Source organism: Erpetoichthys calabaricus, chromosome 3 (assembly GCF_900747795.2).
Source record: "Erpetoichthys calabaricus chromosome 3, fErpCal1.3, whole genome shotgun sequence".
Taxonomy (NCBI): domain Eukaryota; kingdom Metazoa; phylum Chordata; class Cladistia; order Polypteriformes; family Polypteridae; genus Erpetoichthys; species Erpetoichthys calabaricus.
This window is the reverse complement of record NC_041396.2, coordinates 66,044,681-66,060,526: the sequence shown is the minus strand read 5'-3', so window position 1 is coordinate 66,060,526 and position 15,846 is coordinate 66,044,681. Positions and strand designations below refer to the sequence as shown.

The following is a 15,846-nucleotide window of genomic DNA, read 5'->3' as shown; positions in this document are numbered from 1 at the left end:
CCTTCAAGCTTTTTAAGAAGAAAAGATTTTCCACTTCCCCACTGTGCATACAGACCTACACAAATAGGAGGCTGCATAGTTGGCTCACTAAGGATGTCAGCTAAAGCACTGCTGTACAAGTCATAACCAAGCATGTCCCCATCAGATTCAGTAGGTGAAAGATGCCCTGTTAAATCAAAGCATATTCGTTATTACACTGAAGTGCCAAGATAGAACAAAACAAACAGTACAGTAAAACATTTTCTAGGTATAGGTATCAATGATGTTTGGAATACTTTTATTTTCATATTAATAAAATATACACAGTAAACACAAATCTGTTTAATGTTTAACATGAAAAAAATAATAATAATATGAATTCTTCACTAGACAATAAAAATGTAATATCTAATTTCTATTTGTAGCATAACTTTGCTAAAACTAGAGCATGAGATTAATGATTCATATCTGAGGCATTATACACATTTGTCATAATAATTCACGGCATCACTTAAAATGCTTTTACTTTTTACCAGATCTAAGGGAAAATACTTGAGCCAAACACAGATTTCATGCTTGTAAGTCTACAGATACCTTAATGTAAAGTGATCCATGCATTTTGTCATGTCATTTTCTAAACTGCTTAATGCAGTCCAGAGTCAGGCGGTGTTAAGTTCTATATTTTATATATTTGCTCCTATTTATAGTATTATGGTACTGCATCCCTATTAGGAGTAGTACAGCCAGGGTATTTGAATGAGCAGGTTTTCTTGGGTGTTGCACACTTGTGTGTATTTGGCCGGCTGAGTATAAAGTTTATGGCTAACAGCAAAGATGTTGTACCACTGCAACATCAAATGTCTTGGGATATTTATATTCAACCACCTACTAAGGCTCAGAAAATGTGTGAATGGTCTCACAGATGCATCACTTTACTGGTATAATAAAGTAAAGGAGACAGGTGGAAATGTTTCACAAGTTGACCCTGTAGTTTTTTGCTGGCTGAATGAAGATGGTACTGTGACTGGAATACTTGCATGCCATGTTGATGATTTTATATGGGCAGGTACACATTAACTTTTTTGTCTCTGTCCTTCCATAATTCAGTTCATCCAGGGTATGGTCATGAAAGGTATGATCACTTCGACTATGTGGGCCTGGAAATCGTAAGTCTCAAATATAGTAATATTAATATGTACAGGTATATAGCAAAAAAACCTAAACACAGAATCTTCAACCCATTGCCATATAACTTTCTAGAGCCATGAAGAGAGAAGTCCACACCTCAGTGTACACAACTGGGACACCTAAAATCAAAAATAGGACAGATTCTCTGGGTTGCCAGACAAAGCAGACCTGATGTAATGTTTGATTCCTGCACCTTAACATCCAGCACAAAACATGTTACTGTGTAAAGAATATATGAAGCCAGCCTAATTCTGTGAAAATTGCCTTGAAGTTTCAACACCTAGGAAGAGGCAAGTCAATGAGATTAGTTATTTTCATTGATACCTCATTTGGGAATCTTCCTGATGGTGGCACACAAAGAGGACATTCAATTATTCTCGGGTTTAGTACTTGGCAGGAGAAACCCTGGCAATGTTTGGTGACACTGAGAGTCCAATCTTTCTTTCTACACTTTTTTCAAAGATTGCAATCAATGGTTCAAAAAAAAAAAAATACCCTTTAGGTCTTTTGTTTTACAGACTCTTTAGTAGGGGCAATTCAGTCCACCAAGCCTGTTACAGAGAAAAGACTTAATCTAGAGTTAATTGGGACAAAATAATTTATTTATGATCAAAAGGTCCAATGTGTTTTGCGGTCATCTACAAAGAAGCAGCTTGCTGACTTTCTTACAAAAAAAGGGATACCCGTTTTTATACTTTTAAAAGCACATGAAGAGGGAATATGGCATATTAAATGACTAGTATAACCATTTTTTTTTCTTAGAGTTTGGGGAGGGTATTTATTTGTTCTATTGTTGATGCATGTTTTGCAGTTCACTTTAAAAAAAATCTCTTTAGGTAATATGCCTCCAAACACTCTGCCCCAATAAATTTAAATTCAAGATTCAGAACCTTCATCTACTTACTGAATTATTAAAACAATGCTCTTTAATTCAGCTTGTGACAGTTTACTTTTTGCCTAGGTTTTAATTTTGGTTTACATGCTGTCTGGCATATTGGCTTGGTGAGAGAAAACAATTCAGGGGGTAATCTTACTTACCATTATTTGCTGCAAGGTGAATTAAATGGTGTTCATCTTAGCTGGTACCTTGCATATTTTAGACATTTCCTCATTTATTTTATTACAGTGGAAATCATAATAAAATAGTAATTAAATGCAATGCAACTTTCTTAAAGCTTGTAATGCACACTGTAAATAAAGTGGTTTATAAAATTATTATTAATTAAAAATTCTGGCTATATAGCTGCAACATTATTTGAAAATATAAGAAACCCACAGATAGAAAATCACCTAATCAAAATGCACAGACCACATTGTCTATTGAGGGTTTGTGATGCGAGAATAGCAGACAAATCATTTTTTTGCTTTTGAGTGGGATGTACGTGGCTTGCTTAAAATGTCTCTTACTGTGAATATTTAAGTGAGCAGAAGATGATCACCAAAAGGCATAAAGTTAAAGATGGCACATTTCTTTAATATTTTAAGGAAGGTTACATTTTTATTTCCATCATTCACAGGTACGAAATACCAAAAAAAAAAATGAAAGGGGTCTGAAGCAAAAGTTTGAGCACCGAACATGGTCAGTACTTAGTAACAACCCCTTTGGCAAGTATCACAGCTTGTAAGCCTTTTTTGTAGCCAACTAAGAGTCTTCCAATTAATTCTTACTTGGGGTATTTTCTCCCATTCGTCCTTGCCAAAGGCTTCGAATTCTGAAAGATTCTTGGGCCATCTTGCATGCACTGCTCTTTTGAGATCAATTTATACATTTTCAATGATGTTTACGTCAGGTGACTGTGAGGGCCACTGGAAAAGCCATCTTCTTGTGCCTCTTGAGGTATTTCAATTGTAGATTTTGAGGTGTGTTTCCAGTAATTAACTTATTGTAGGACCCATCCCCCTTTTAACTTCAACCTTTTAACAGATGGTGTAATGTTTGCTTCCAGAATGTGCTGGTATTTATTTGAATCCATTCTTCCCTCTACCACTGAGTGCAACACAAGCCCAAAGCATGACCGAACGATCCACTCCCATGCTTAACAGTTGGAGAGGTGTTCTTTTCCTGGAATTTGGCACCCTTTTTTCCTCCAAACATACCTTTGCTCATGTGGCCAAAAAGTTCTATTTTGACTTAATCTGTCCACAGGACTTGTTTCCAAAATGCATCAGGCTTGTTTAGATGTTCATTTCCAAATTTCATGTGCTGAATTTTGTGGCTAGGATGCAGGAAAGGTTTTCTTCTGCTGACTCTACCATGAAGATCTTATTTGTTGTGGTGTTGCTGCACAGTAGAACAGTACACCACCACTCCAGAGTCTGCTAAATCCTCCTGAAGGTTTTTTGCAGTCAAACGTGGGTTTTTATACATCTTTCTAGAAATCTAAAGAGCAGTTCTTCTTTCAGAAAGTTTTCTTGGTCTCCCAGATTTCAACTTGATCTCCAAAGATCCTGTTAACTGCCATTTCTTAACATTACAAACTGAGGAAACAACTACCTAAAAACGTTTTGTTATCTTCGTGTAGCCTTCTCCTGCTTTGTGAGCATCAATTATTTTATTTTTTAGAGTTCTAGGCAGTTGCTTAGAGGAGCCCATGGCTACTGATTGTTCAGACAAGGTTTGAGGAGTAGGAGAATTTATACAGCTTTGCAATCGGCATCACCTGAGGTTTCCGAATGATGACTGTGAAAAAGCCATAGTCCTAACAAGCTAATTAAAGTCTGAGACCTTGGTAAACGTTATGCGAGACCTCAAATATCTTGGGGTGCCCAAACCTTTGCATGGTACTTCTTTCTTCTTTTCACTGTACAATTGTACAAAACAAAAACAAAGCACTAATCTTGCATAAAATACTGAATTAAAATGTGTCATCTTTAACTTTATGCCTTTTGGTGATCAGTTCATCGTCTGCTCACTTAACTACTCACAGTAATGGACATTTTAAGCATGGGTACCCACATTTTTGCATGTCAATGCATCTCCTCAGTGAGTATTCCACACCATCTCAAAGTTACATTCACTCCAGACAATCCTAAGTCTGCTCCTGTGTCTCCTCCTGTTAGTGCAGCGCCTAAGCACCTGTCTACCATAGACAGAAAAAGTCTTGTTGCCCTTTAGAGGAAATTAATTTTGACTGCTTGTACTTTAATCTTATTCTTAAAGTCACTGCTCAAGTGTTGTAACCACAAGTAATGAATCCAGCACAGACTAACATCTGCCTGACTACCACAGCTTAGAAAAGCGTTACATACACAAAATCAATAATATGTACTAAGCAAGAATCTGGTATCCAGCAGTATTCTGAAGGTACTTTCACCATAATAAACATAAAAAAGTTAATATTTCAGATTCAAGATAGCCCACCACATAGCTATACATTCACTGAACTTACTAGCACCAAAAATCTGTGTTAAAATGCTCTTTTGATGGGTACAGTCAATATTGTATGGTGTTTCTCCTGCTTTATTTGGACGGTAAAGAAGTCGCCCATCTTTTGGATTTCGTAGCAGCAGTTCAGCTAGCCTTCTGCTTCTCCCACGAATAGCAATATGTAGAGGAGTATCTCCTTTCTGCAAAACAAGTCAAGCATTTTTAAGTAACCTTTTGATTAGCAAAAAGGAGTTTTAACAATTGTTCTAATTCAATTAAAATATAATAAGGTGCCAAATATTTTTCTAAAAAAATCAAATGGAAAATAAATTAATCATAAGAAAAATAAACATTTTTAACCATGTCATATTATTGGTCAAAGTGGTCCAGTTTGCAATAAAATACAATAAAACTGACTGAAAGCAATATATGCTGCAACTTTTTGGGCTCCTGTGCAATGGATTTACAAATATTGACTCAGAAGGACAAATGTGAAGAAGTTGCATTTATTGGTATTATAAACCAAGACTATATTTATTGGTAAATAAACCCAAGTAAAAATATTAATGATTGTACAACAGATTGATTATTTTCTTAATCTGTTAAGTGCATCCCAGGAAACATTTCAGTTTAGTTTAATATTAAATTTTAATTATTAAAGTAGCCTAGATTCACAAAAGTATTAACATTTTTGTGCAAATTGTACTCATTTTATAGTCAAATGTCAGAGTTTAACCTGAATGTCATAATTTTTGAATTTTAAAATTTTAATAGGAGCCTAAAATAATGTATTATGTTAGATATAACTACTATCATGATTAAGTGCATATTTCTTTATTTTATTATCTGCCATATTAAATAAAATAATACCTTGTCCACTGCAGATACTTTTGCTCCTTTGTCAAGCAGAAGTTCTACTATTTCAATGTTCCTCATTTTAGTGGCTTTAATTAATGGCGTTTCCCCATCCTGAAAAGAAGGAGATCAGATACTCTAAAGTTTATGACATTAGTGTCCTTTTTAGCGTAAAATTGTGGTATCAATATAAAAGTGTTTAATATAGCATACCTTGGTGCAAATTTCTGTGTCAGGATTGCACTGTAGGATATCTCTCACCATTGTAGCATTTCCTTTCTCCACTGCCCAATACAATGCAGTTTTATTATCCTAAAAAACAGGACAAGGATGATAAAGATAAAAAGCACCATCTTTTAAGAAATGTATAATAACAACTTAAGCACATTTTTTTTACAAGATATTGTTAACTAATGCATAACAGACACACTTCGTCAAAGCAAGTATACAAATCAATTGTTTACCTGTCCTCTGATGTCAATATCAGCATATTTATGAAGCAAAGCTCTAACAATCTCCACATGGCCACCTCTGACTGCTCCAATCAGTACTGTATCTCCACTCTGAAAAAAGACAATACAATTTGTTATTAATAATAACTAGTGGTGCAAATAATAATTATGATCAAAACAATTTAACCAAAAAGTGATTACGTTAACCAAAAAGAGAAAAGGTATCTTGAATCATTGTAAAAACATCATACTCTAATGTCTATCAGCATTATACTATGATTTTCTTGTCCTTACTAATAGCAAGCAAGGATGATGATTTAATGTAATGACTATATATTCTGTCACACAACCCACAAAAATTAGCAAAACAGTACCCTGAATGGAGCACAATCATCACCAGCTCTCAGTTTATTTTAGAACTTAAACACACATGGTACAGATAAAACATGCACTAAAACAGCACAGGAACTCAGATAATTTTGAAAAAATAAACCAATACATAATATGTTTTGGTACTAATGTGCACATAAACGTTTATAAATTACGAGGAAAGTAAGTATGTTCACAGTCAAAAGCTGACAATCCAAAATCAGGTAAATATCCATGCCTCTGCATCTAATCTGCAATTTACAATACAAAGGTTGTGGCTAAGCAAGCAGGCAAGACTGTATTTTGTGAAGGACTGTGAACCTTGCATTCTGTTCTACAAAAAACACAAGTGCCTCGCTAAAAGCAGCAAAAATTGCACATGACACAATTAGTGGAATATGAAAAAGTTATTCCTGCACACATTTTTCATGCAGCATAGCCACTGCAAGTAACAATCTCATACCTCCTTCGTTAAGATGGGGGAGAATCACATACATATACACACACACACAGAAAAAAATATAGTTAGCGATAAAGAAAGTAATAAAAAGCTCAGTTTTACAAGATATTCTTGAAGAACGTACTAATAATTTATACTTGCTAATAATTTATATCACCATAACTTGTCAATGTGGTATCTTGTCAGCCCAACACGTTTCACACACAGATTAAAATTGCTCAAATTTATTAATTAATAGGAGTAACATCAAACAGTTGGTGATGCAGCTGGCATGGAACAAACAGCAGGCTGGAGGATGCTACAGAACTTACTCGGTCTGGGATGTTGACGTAAGTCCCTGCATCTAGGAGATCCTGTACAATGTCAGTATGACCCTCCTTTGCAGCAATCATAAGTGCTGTATTTCCATCTTTGTCAGTCATATTGACATTTGGATTTCTCTTGAGGATTTCTTTTACAACATCTGTGTATCCACCCTTGACAGCAACAATCAAAGCTGTCATGGAATTCTAGGGGTAAAAAAAGAACAGTTAGATATGGATCTAAATAAGCATTTAACTTTACTAGTAATCTCAAAAAAATGTATTCAACTACTATATAAATATAAATTTCTACAGTCATGCATAGAACTACAATATTATGAAGGACTACCAAACTACCAACATTTTACATGTAAATTCAACAATAAACTCCCTGGTTATACAGAGACTATTAAGGAGGTACTCACTGAATTGGAAAATGCAGACAGACAAGTTCTGCTCATTTAAAAGACAAGTCACTGCAAGAGGATAACATTTATTCTAGAGCGCAGAAGGAGGTTAGTAAGTACATAGATAAAAATGTGATGTGCATATTTAAAAATCAATATACATGGGGGAAATTCCTACTGCCTGGAAAATAACAAATGAAACATGTGGTGAAGGACTTTAGGGTCCGTTATGACCTATGATGCACAGTTTTAACTATACAAACTAAGCTTGGGCTCCAGAGGGATGAAGGTGTGGGCGGTAGCATGGCAGAGCATGGTTAGTTGGGCGATTGGCTGATTGTGCATTCGTGGACAGACGTGTGTGGTTCAGTCAATTGTCTTATGAGCACTCTGGAGTCATCTTTGCACATGCTTCAACAGCATTATAAAGAAAAGCCTGAGCAGGACAGCGAAACACAAAAAGATAGATGAAGAAAAGGGCAAGACAGAAACAAAAAGGAGTGATAATTTTATAGATCTTGATGGTGCTGGCTCAGTAAGAGACTGCTTCACTGAGTGAGCAAGTCTGGGTGGAAGGTATGGAGAGAGAAGATGAGCGGTAGAGAGTCAACAGAAGCTGGCTTAGGAGAACTGGAGTGACAAATGAGGCGAGCACCCATGATCGCAGGGAAAGTTGGCCAGGAGTCTGGTGAACTTTAAATCACTAGAATGCCCATGGAAGCAGGAGTGGAGGTACTGGAACACTAGTCGAGGCAAGCATCCATGGTCACGATAATAGCGGAACCTTGGCGGCCAGGTTAATGAACAGAATTCCAATCTTGCTTGTTTTTATTACCAGAATTTTCTTTTAGCCTTAGTTTTCCAAGAAAACTTGAATTGCTTATTTATTTCTGTTTTATCCTTCACAAAGAAGCACCTGCTTTAATTGAAGATTATTCATTGACTTATTTATTCATATCTAATGGAAGGTGCACTGCACTTGCTTTGCACTTTGCACCTTACTTTTGCCTTCGTACATTTTCTCATTGCCCTGGCTTATCTCAGTACATGACTTTTGACAATTCCAGGTTCAAAGGAGACATGGCAGCTGTAGCCAACCTGGACCGTCACACCTTATTATACAAGAAAGGTGACTGAGGCCATCATTGTAAAATTATTTAAACAAATTATTGAAGAAAAAACTGAGCAAACTGTCAACAATAGGTGAATTAGTAAACAGTCAACATAGGGGAGATCATGTTTCACTAATATAAAGTGAATTCTAGGAGGAAGTAGAAAAGAATAAAATCAGACAAGTGTATATATTATTTATAATGATTTTCCACAAACCTTCTGATAAGGTCCCACAAGAGAGGCTAGTGACTAAACTAAAAAAGTGACAGTTCAAGGCATGACCTATTAGTTAAAAACAGGAAGCAAAGGGTTTTGGGCAAGGTACTTCTTCAGAATGGAGTGCTATTAAAACTGGTGGGCAAATTTGTAACAAATAAATTTTAATATAAATGGTTTTAAATTATTGCATACAGGAAGTTAAGAAAGCTAAATTCTAATACAAAATTGGTGGTTTGACACATTTGGAAGTACATCTTATGAGAAATTATACTGGACTCTTCACCTTCTACATCCAGAAGCCATCAACTAATAGGCTGTTACGTTATACAGAATAAGTCAAAGGAGGTTACACTTAAGTTGTATATTACACTAGTGAGACCTTGTTTGGAATACTAAGCACAGTTATGGTGTTCATATTACAAAAAAAAGACATGCTAGCATTAAAGAATGCACAGAGAAGAGCAACTAGACCAATTCTGATTTACATTCAAATACATAGAGATTAAAGAGTGACATTATTGGAATTTGTGCAACTGTTCCAAGTTGTTATTTATATAAGTATTATTTGAACAAGTAGTGTGATATACAGTAGGACTTTACAGACCCACAAAAATCAACTTAATGTTATTTTAGAGGAATTACGGCAATGGGACTGACAAGGTTTGCTGGGCAGAATGGGGTGTTCTAATCAAAATTGTTCTATTCTCAGAAACCTGAAATTTTGCTCCTGATGAGTTTTTGAAATTAAGCTGTTGTAGTGTTCTTAGAGACAGTTGGGCAAAATAACTAAGAAGTAAAATTTATAAAATTGCTTTTCACAAATATCAGTGGCATAACTGTGTTCAAACTTGATGCCTTAGCTAAAATGTCAAATATGAAGTATTATCCTTGCCAAAATGAAGTGCAATTCAACACGTAAAATGCATGAAAATACTATATTATACAGTATATATAGCATTTACTACATAACTTGTTTCATAACACAGTAGAGCAAGCTGGAGCAAGTATCCATATACAACTTTGGGTGAAGATATTCCAGGGTTAAAATCTGGAATTGTCCCACTCTAGAATAATTCCCATTCTTAATTAGCTACTCATCTAGTATTAAAAACATTGCAATATTTTTCTATCCACAAGGTGGAGCAGAAAGCTATGCAAGGAATTCTGTGAGCAAATTCTGTTTTTATATATACCATGTTTAGAAGGTTTACATTGTACTGTAAATGCTTTACTGTGGACTTGGAAGATCGGCTAGTTATACTGCTTTCTTGTATTCTAACTATTAGGATTAACATTTCACAAATTAAGTCACAAAGCCTTTTCATACTGAAGCTTACAGAAAGTCACCACATTTTCAAAATTTTTACTTTACTTCTCTGGTTTAATAAAAAAATGGATCATAAAAATATTTGAGCTCAAAATTCACTTATAAAAATGGGAAAAAAAAATCATGCTAATGTTTTTGTAAATGATCACCAGCTTCTTTGAGCTTTCTTGTGAAAATTTTGTCATAATGATGTATTTCCTTTGATCTTTTCAATCCTAGTAACATTACCTGTAACTACTGACATGTTATGGACCATTTCACACATTAAAAACAATATGAAACAATGAACTCTGCTGTTTATTTTTCTAAGTATTTATTTCCTTATTTGTAGACTTAACACAGTTCATCTGATTTCTGAATGCTTTCTACTTCTAAAGCACCAAAAGGCTACATTATCACCAAATTTTAATTCAGATTTTTTTCACTCATATGTGACACAGATCTATTCTTTTTAGAGACGTATAAAAGTATAAACTCACATAATCAGAACTTTTCAGTTAAGATTTGGATCACTTTTTACATGTGGTGCTAAATCTAATACAGAAATGTATGATTAGCATGCAAACTGTGTTTAAATACTTGAATAAGAAATATCTGAAAATGTACACTATTTTACTTCACTTTTTACGCAAGTCTCATCACACTTTTGCTTTGAAAAGCAAGATGGATTAGAATATTGATGCCGTGTGCTGTCAGTATGCTATTAGTATTCATGGCATTCTATTTGGTTACATCTATCTGCTGGATTTGTTTTTATTAATTTTGCACCAGCAATGCAAATTATGGATGGATATTAGTATGCACTCATAATAGACCTGGAAAGCTTGTAAAACTAAAATCAACAATTGCAAAAATCCAATATGAGCCAAAAGCAGAATCAACACACTTTTAACTTTTTAAGTTTGTATTTTAACATAGGCAATATGAAAATTCCACTGACTGAAGCTAGTTATTTTCTTTCGAATAACAATCAACTGTAACTGGGGGTTGTAAAGTAATTTACCATTTATTGTTATTTGGATTTGGAAACTTGAATTGGATTGACTCTTGCTTTGCACCAGATGCTGCCAAGGTCACACTTTCCTCTCTGCACACTAATAACTCACATAAAAGAGTCATGATTTTTCTGAATTTAATATTAAACACAGTCCTGTAAACCGAGTTATTTGTGCTATACTGAATTTTTCTTTACACTTCAGCCAATTATAATATTTTCTTTGCCTAGAATTAACAGAAAAATGCTTAAACATTTGAGGGCATTTTGTTGCTTTCTAACTACACTACGGGGCTCCGCCCCCTGCTCGCTTCGCTCGCCAACCCCTGGTGTTGGGTAACCTGAAAAACATTGATGTATGTATGTATGAGATATATTGGAGTGTAAAGGTGTAGATGACGAACAAAGGAAGTAAAGAACCCATAGCATGGCACATTAGAAAGATTTATTGGAATATTTCTTTATACACAACATTTGTAGTAAAGATGGTGAGTTGTCCTTGAATTGAGTTTTCCTTGGTATGGAGTATCTATAACTTTAACTTTAATGTCAGATGAACGCCGAACTCTATGACTTCAGCGACATTTCTCATTATCAGCTCTGTGCATTGCTTGTTTTCAGGAAGGTTCATTCGTTGATAGATTGCGTCATCTGGATCTAACACATAGATCTGTGCATATTTGCGTTCGTGATTTGGCTCAGGGTGCACTGTTCCAATCCGATGTAATATTTGTCCACATACGCGAAAGCAGTATGGGCCATTGCCAGCTGGTGGCCTGATATTTACCCCAGTAGATGCAAAAGCAAATGAACTATTGTAGGATCTAATGCAATCCATAAAGTTTTTACTTTCGGGTACATTGTTAGTTAGAAGCTTCCGTAGATATTCAGGATATTCATCTAAAGGAGGCAGTCTAACCTGACCCTTTTGACAACAACGTGTAAACTCATTAGTTGTATTGCCAGTTGTTTCTTCAGGGAAGTTAAGTGAATGACAATGACAGCAAATGATATTCATTAATCCTAATGAATGTTCATTAATAGTGGACTCATTACAGAATGCGTTGTCAGCTAATTGGCGGAATTGTTTAGCGGCTGTTTGTCGTTCCTTTCTTTGCCGTTAATCTATTGCCCCTGCTGTTTGAGAGGCGTGTTGTAGGCACCTGCGTTTATTAATTGTATCCAGGCGGGTTCGTTTCTGTATGTCCATTAGTTGAGATGTTTCGTTTTGGAGCCGTGACTCCTTTTGTTGCGTTGTTTGAGAAGCATGGTGGGCTCATTTTTGTAGCCCCGTCAGTCGAGCTCTTTCTTTTTGGAGCCATGCCTGCTTTGCTTGCGGCATTTCAGATGCGCGTTGTAGGCGCTTGCGTTCATTTGTATCTCCGTCAGTTGTCGTCTTTCGTTTTGAACCCGTGCCTGCTTTGCTTCCGCAGTTTCAGACGCACGTTGTAGGCGCCTATGTTCATTGTATCATGCGGGCTCGTTTTTGTAGCTCCGTTAGTTGAGCTGGATCGTTTTGGAGCCGAGACCGTGACTCCATTAGTTATCCGTTGTCTACCGTTAATAATATGGATAATTGCACTTACTGTTAATACGGAGCGTTTTCTGTGGTTGTACTGGTAATAATGCATCACTGTAATTTGATTCACATATGCTATACAGTTTGGATGTGTGAGGATGCCGTACGTTTAATACGGAGAGTTCGTTTATTCTCATTACCCGGACCATGTTGTGTAGTGTGGACGTCTAGTTCAGAAGCGCGTTGTAGGCGCCTGCGCCTTTCGTACTATCTTTGTGGACCTTTGTGGCCTCCGTAGTGTCTTCCGTTTGACTCTGGGGTGCAGTGCAGAATCCTCTTTTCTGTGTGGCTGTGTCGTTAGTCGTTAGCTATGGGCGCGTTGTTGCTTCATGTCTTATTTACGTTAGTTGAGCTCTTTCGTTTTTGAGCCGTGACTCCTTCGTTCGCGGTGGATCAGACTTCGCTTGCGGTTTATGAGACGCGCGCTGTAGGCGCCTGTGCACTATGTCTCCTGGGTCCATCGCCGTGTACCTTTGTCCGTGCCTTCCGGTTTACCATTCTCGATTAGTAATATGGATATTATCTTTTACATGCAAAAAATGATAATCTACAGTATATTACTAAACCACAGTTGTATAATTATATGCACGGACGCCGGAAGCAGGACGCACCAAGGTGCATGCGCACAGCGCCTCAGCACCCCAGTGTCAAACCCAGCGGCTTCCCAGAGTCAGTAGGTGGCGCCCAAACAACACAACCTGTAAACTAAACTTGCTCTAATCCACTGTGCCAGCAGTCAGTGTGGCGTATTTGAATCACATAACGGTAATTCAGTATTAAAAGTAAGTTGAATTATGATTCCTAACAGTAAACGACTTCTACCTAACGACACAGCTACAGAAAAACATAAACGAGACCGCATGGATAAGAACAATAAATGAAGGCTCCTACAATGCGCTTCAGAGACACCAGAAGCAAAGAAGTCATGGCTCCAAAAAGAAAGAACTCAACTAACGGAAATACAAAAACGAGCCCGTATGGATAAAAACTAGCATGAAGGTGCCCACAACGCGCTTCTGAAACAGCAGAGGCAAAGGAATCATGGCTCCAAAAAGAAAGAGCTCAACGATTAGAAATACAAAAACGAGCCCGTATGGATACAACCTGTAAACTAAACCGGAGGTAAAGCGTGCATGCCAGGTTGTACAGTATATATGCACAGATGCCAGAGGCAACAGGCAAGCCGTACACACTACCACCGCTGCCCGAACGTGACCGCCCAAACCACCACATATACCACCTTTGTTTAGTACTGTGCCCCTCCAAGCCTGGGTCCACCGCCATCGTCACTTCAGCACGCGAATTCGCCGCCGTCAGCAAACGACTTCTAGCTGACGACACAGCCATAGAAAAACAAAAACGAGACTGCATGGATTAAAACAATAAACGAAGGCGCCTACAACGCGCTTCTGAAACACCAGAACCAGATGAGTCACAGCTCCAGAAAGAAACCGCTTCAGTACAAATATGTTTATTTAATTGAATGAAAAATTTCCCAGGACACACCCACCCTCCATGATTTTTCATCCCTTCAAATATCGGAGGGAACAGAAAGTGATTGGCATTCTTGGATCTGCGATTCTTTCGAGAATCGCGGGGTTATGGTATGGTAATATCACAAAATTTGAGGTGATGGCATAATAAATTTGATACTGAAAATCGTTTGCCACATACTGGCAGAGACTGTCTGCATCCAACAACCAGTTACATTCTGGTAGTAACTTCAGCTACTGCTGACTGCATTTTATGGAAAAGACCAAGATTTATGAACAGTATGTTTTGATCTGTAAGAATAAAGTGACCTATTCATTGGGATTAATAAAGTATCTATCTATCTATCTATCTATTCAGTTTAACTCTTTGAGGGCTGAATATTTTTTTCCAAAAAACATAGTTTCTGAAAAGCAATGGTTTCACACAGAAATCAACATAAAACATCTGTTGCTGCATGCTGTGGTTGCCAGTTTGCCAAGAATGTGCGGCAGGCTGTCTTTGCGTGGCTGGGACAAAGTTGCAGTGCATTGCAATCTGGTTTCTACCTCTTATTATTGTTAAGTGGCAGTCCTCCCTGGCGAACAATGTCAGTACAACGATTAGCTGGGGACCAATCAGCTGAAGCTGGAACCTCACATTCGTTTTTAATCACTTGTATCAAAATCTGAGTCCGACAAGTCATAGTCCAGTTCAAAGATAATAGGCAAAACGTTGTCCACGAAGTATTTTGCTTTACGCATTCGCTTTGATCTCTCGCCAGATGTCAGGGCCATTTTTGCCATTGTTTGCACCTTGCTACTCACGCGAGCGCAGGAAATCTCCGTCATATCAAATAAATCTAACTTTCCTTCTAGCAATGAGAGTCCAACTAAAACATAACGGTTGGTTTTGTCACAGTTTACAGTCGATTACCATCGTCAACTCCTCCTTTTGACAAAAGTCGACATCAGCCCTGAAAGAGTTAAAGGTTATGAGCTTGCATAATGCTGGTTACCCAACCTTCTTTCTACAATATGAAGCTGCAAGTGAATAAAAATTATTTATCTGTAAATAATTTGTAGATACTTAAGCATGAGCGTGACACACAAGATGGCATGCAGTGAGCACATGGATCGGGTGTACTGCATTAAAATTGTAAATTCAACTATGTCCTTTCGCTGTTTTGGAGAATTTTTTGCTAGTACTCATAAATTTGTATTCTGATGTATATACAACAAAATCATAATCTTGATCACAAATTGTTTCTCATTTCCATGACAGATAAAAACATAACAGGTATGCCAAGCTCCACCTGAGCATAATAATCCAAACTTGCCCACCCTTATGGAGAAGTAAAGCAAAAAATGTAAAAGATGGCAAGAAAAGAAAAAAAGACTATCCCACAAATTAAAAATGAGTACAAATTAAAAATCAAAGCAAAGTAATTTAAAGGCAAAAACACATCTCTTTTGATTTAAGGAATAAAACACTGCTCTTAGTGAAAATGCTAACATATTTATGATAGGCAGCTGCATAAAAGCGACAGCCTCAATGATAAAGCTGAAAGACTGAAATGCTAGCTTTAGTAAATTATACTGCATACAAAGCAATGCAGGTTTTTTCCATCACTACTGTGTTTGAACTGCTATTTTTATACAAACTATAATTCATATGCAAGGTAAATATTCTCCCTAAGAGCCCATGTATTTAAATTGGACTTTCTCAGACTATATACCAGATACAGCATAACAGGCCTAAAAGA

At 36.7% G+C, this 15,846-nt stretch overlaps 1 protein-coding gene across 13 annotated transcripts in view; it reads right to left on the bottom strand.

Moving 5' to 3' along the window:
• Positions 1-15,846, bottom strand: part of kidins220b (kinase D-interacting substrate 220b) — a 171,521-nt gene that overhangs the window by 113,350 nt on the left and 42,325 nt on the right. For all 13 annotated transcript variants that reach the window (XM_051924905.1, XM_051924908.1, XM_028796888.2 and 10 more), the window contains 6 exons: positions 6,982-7,179; positions 5,854-5,952; positions 5,603-5,701; positions 5,405-5,503; positions 4,557-4,734; positions 2-166 (listed from right to left, as the gene is read on the bottom strand). In XM_051924905.1, the coding sequence (XP_051780865.1) occupies positions 2-166; positions 4,557-4,734; positions 5,405-5,503; positions 5,603-5,701; positions 5,854-5,952; positions 6,982-7,179 (838 nt within the window). The remainder of the gene's footprint in view (position 1; positions 167-4,556; positions 4,735-5,404; positions 5,504-5,602; positions 5,702-5,853; positions 5,953-6,981; positions 7,180-15,846) is intronic.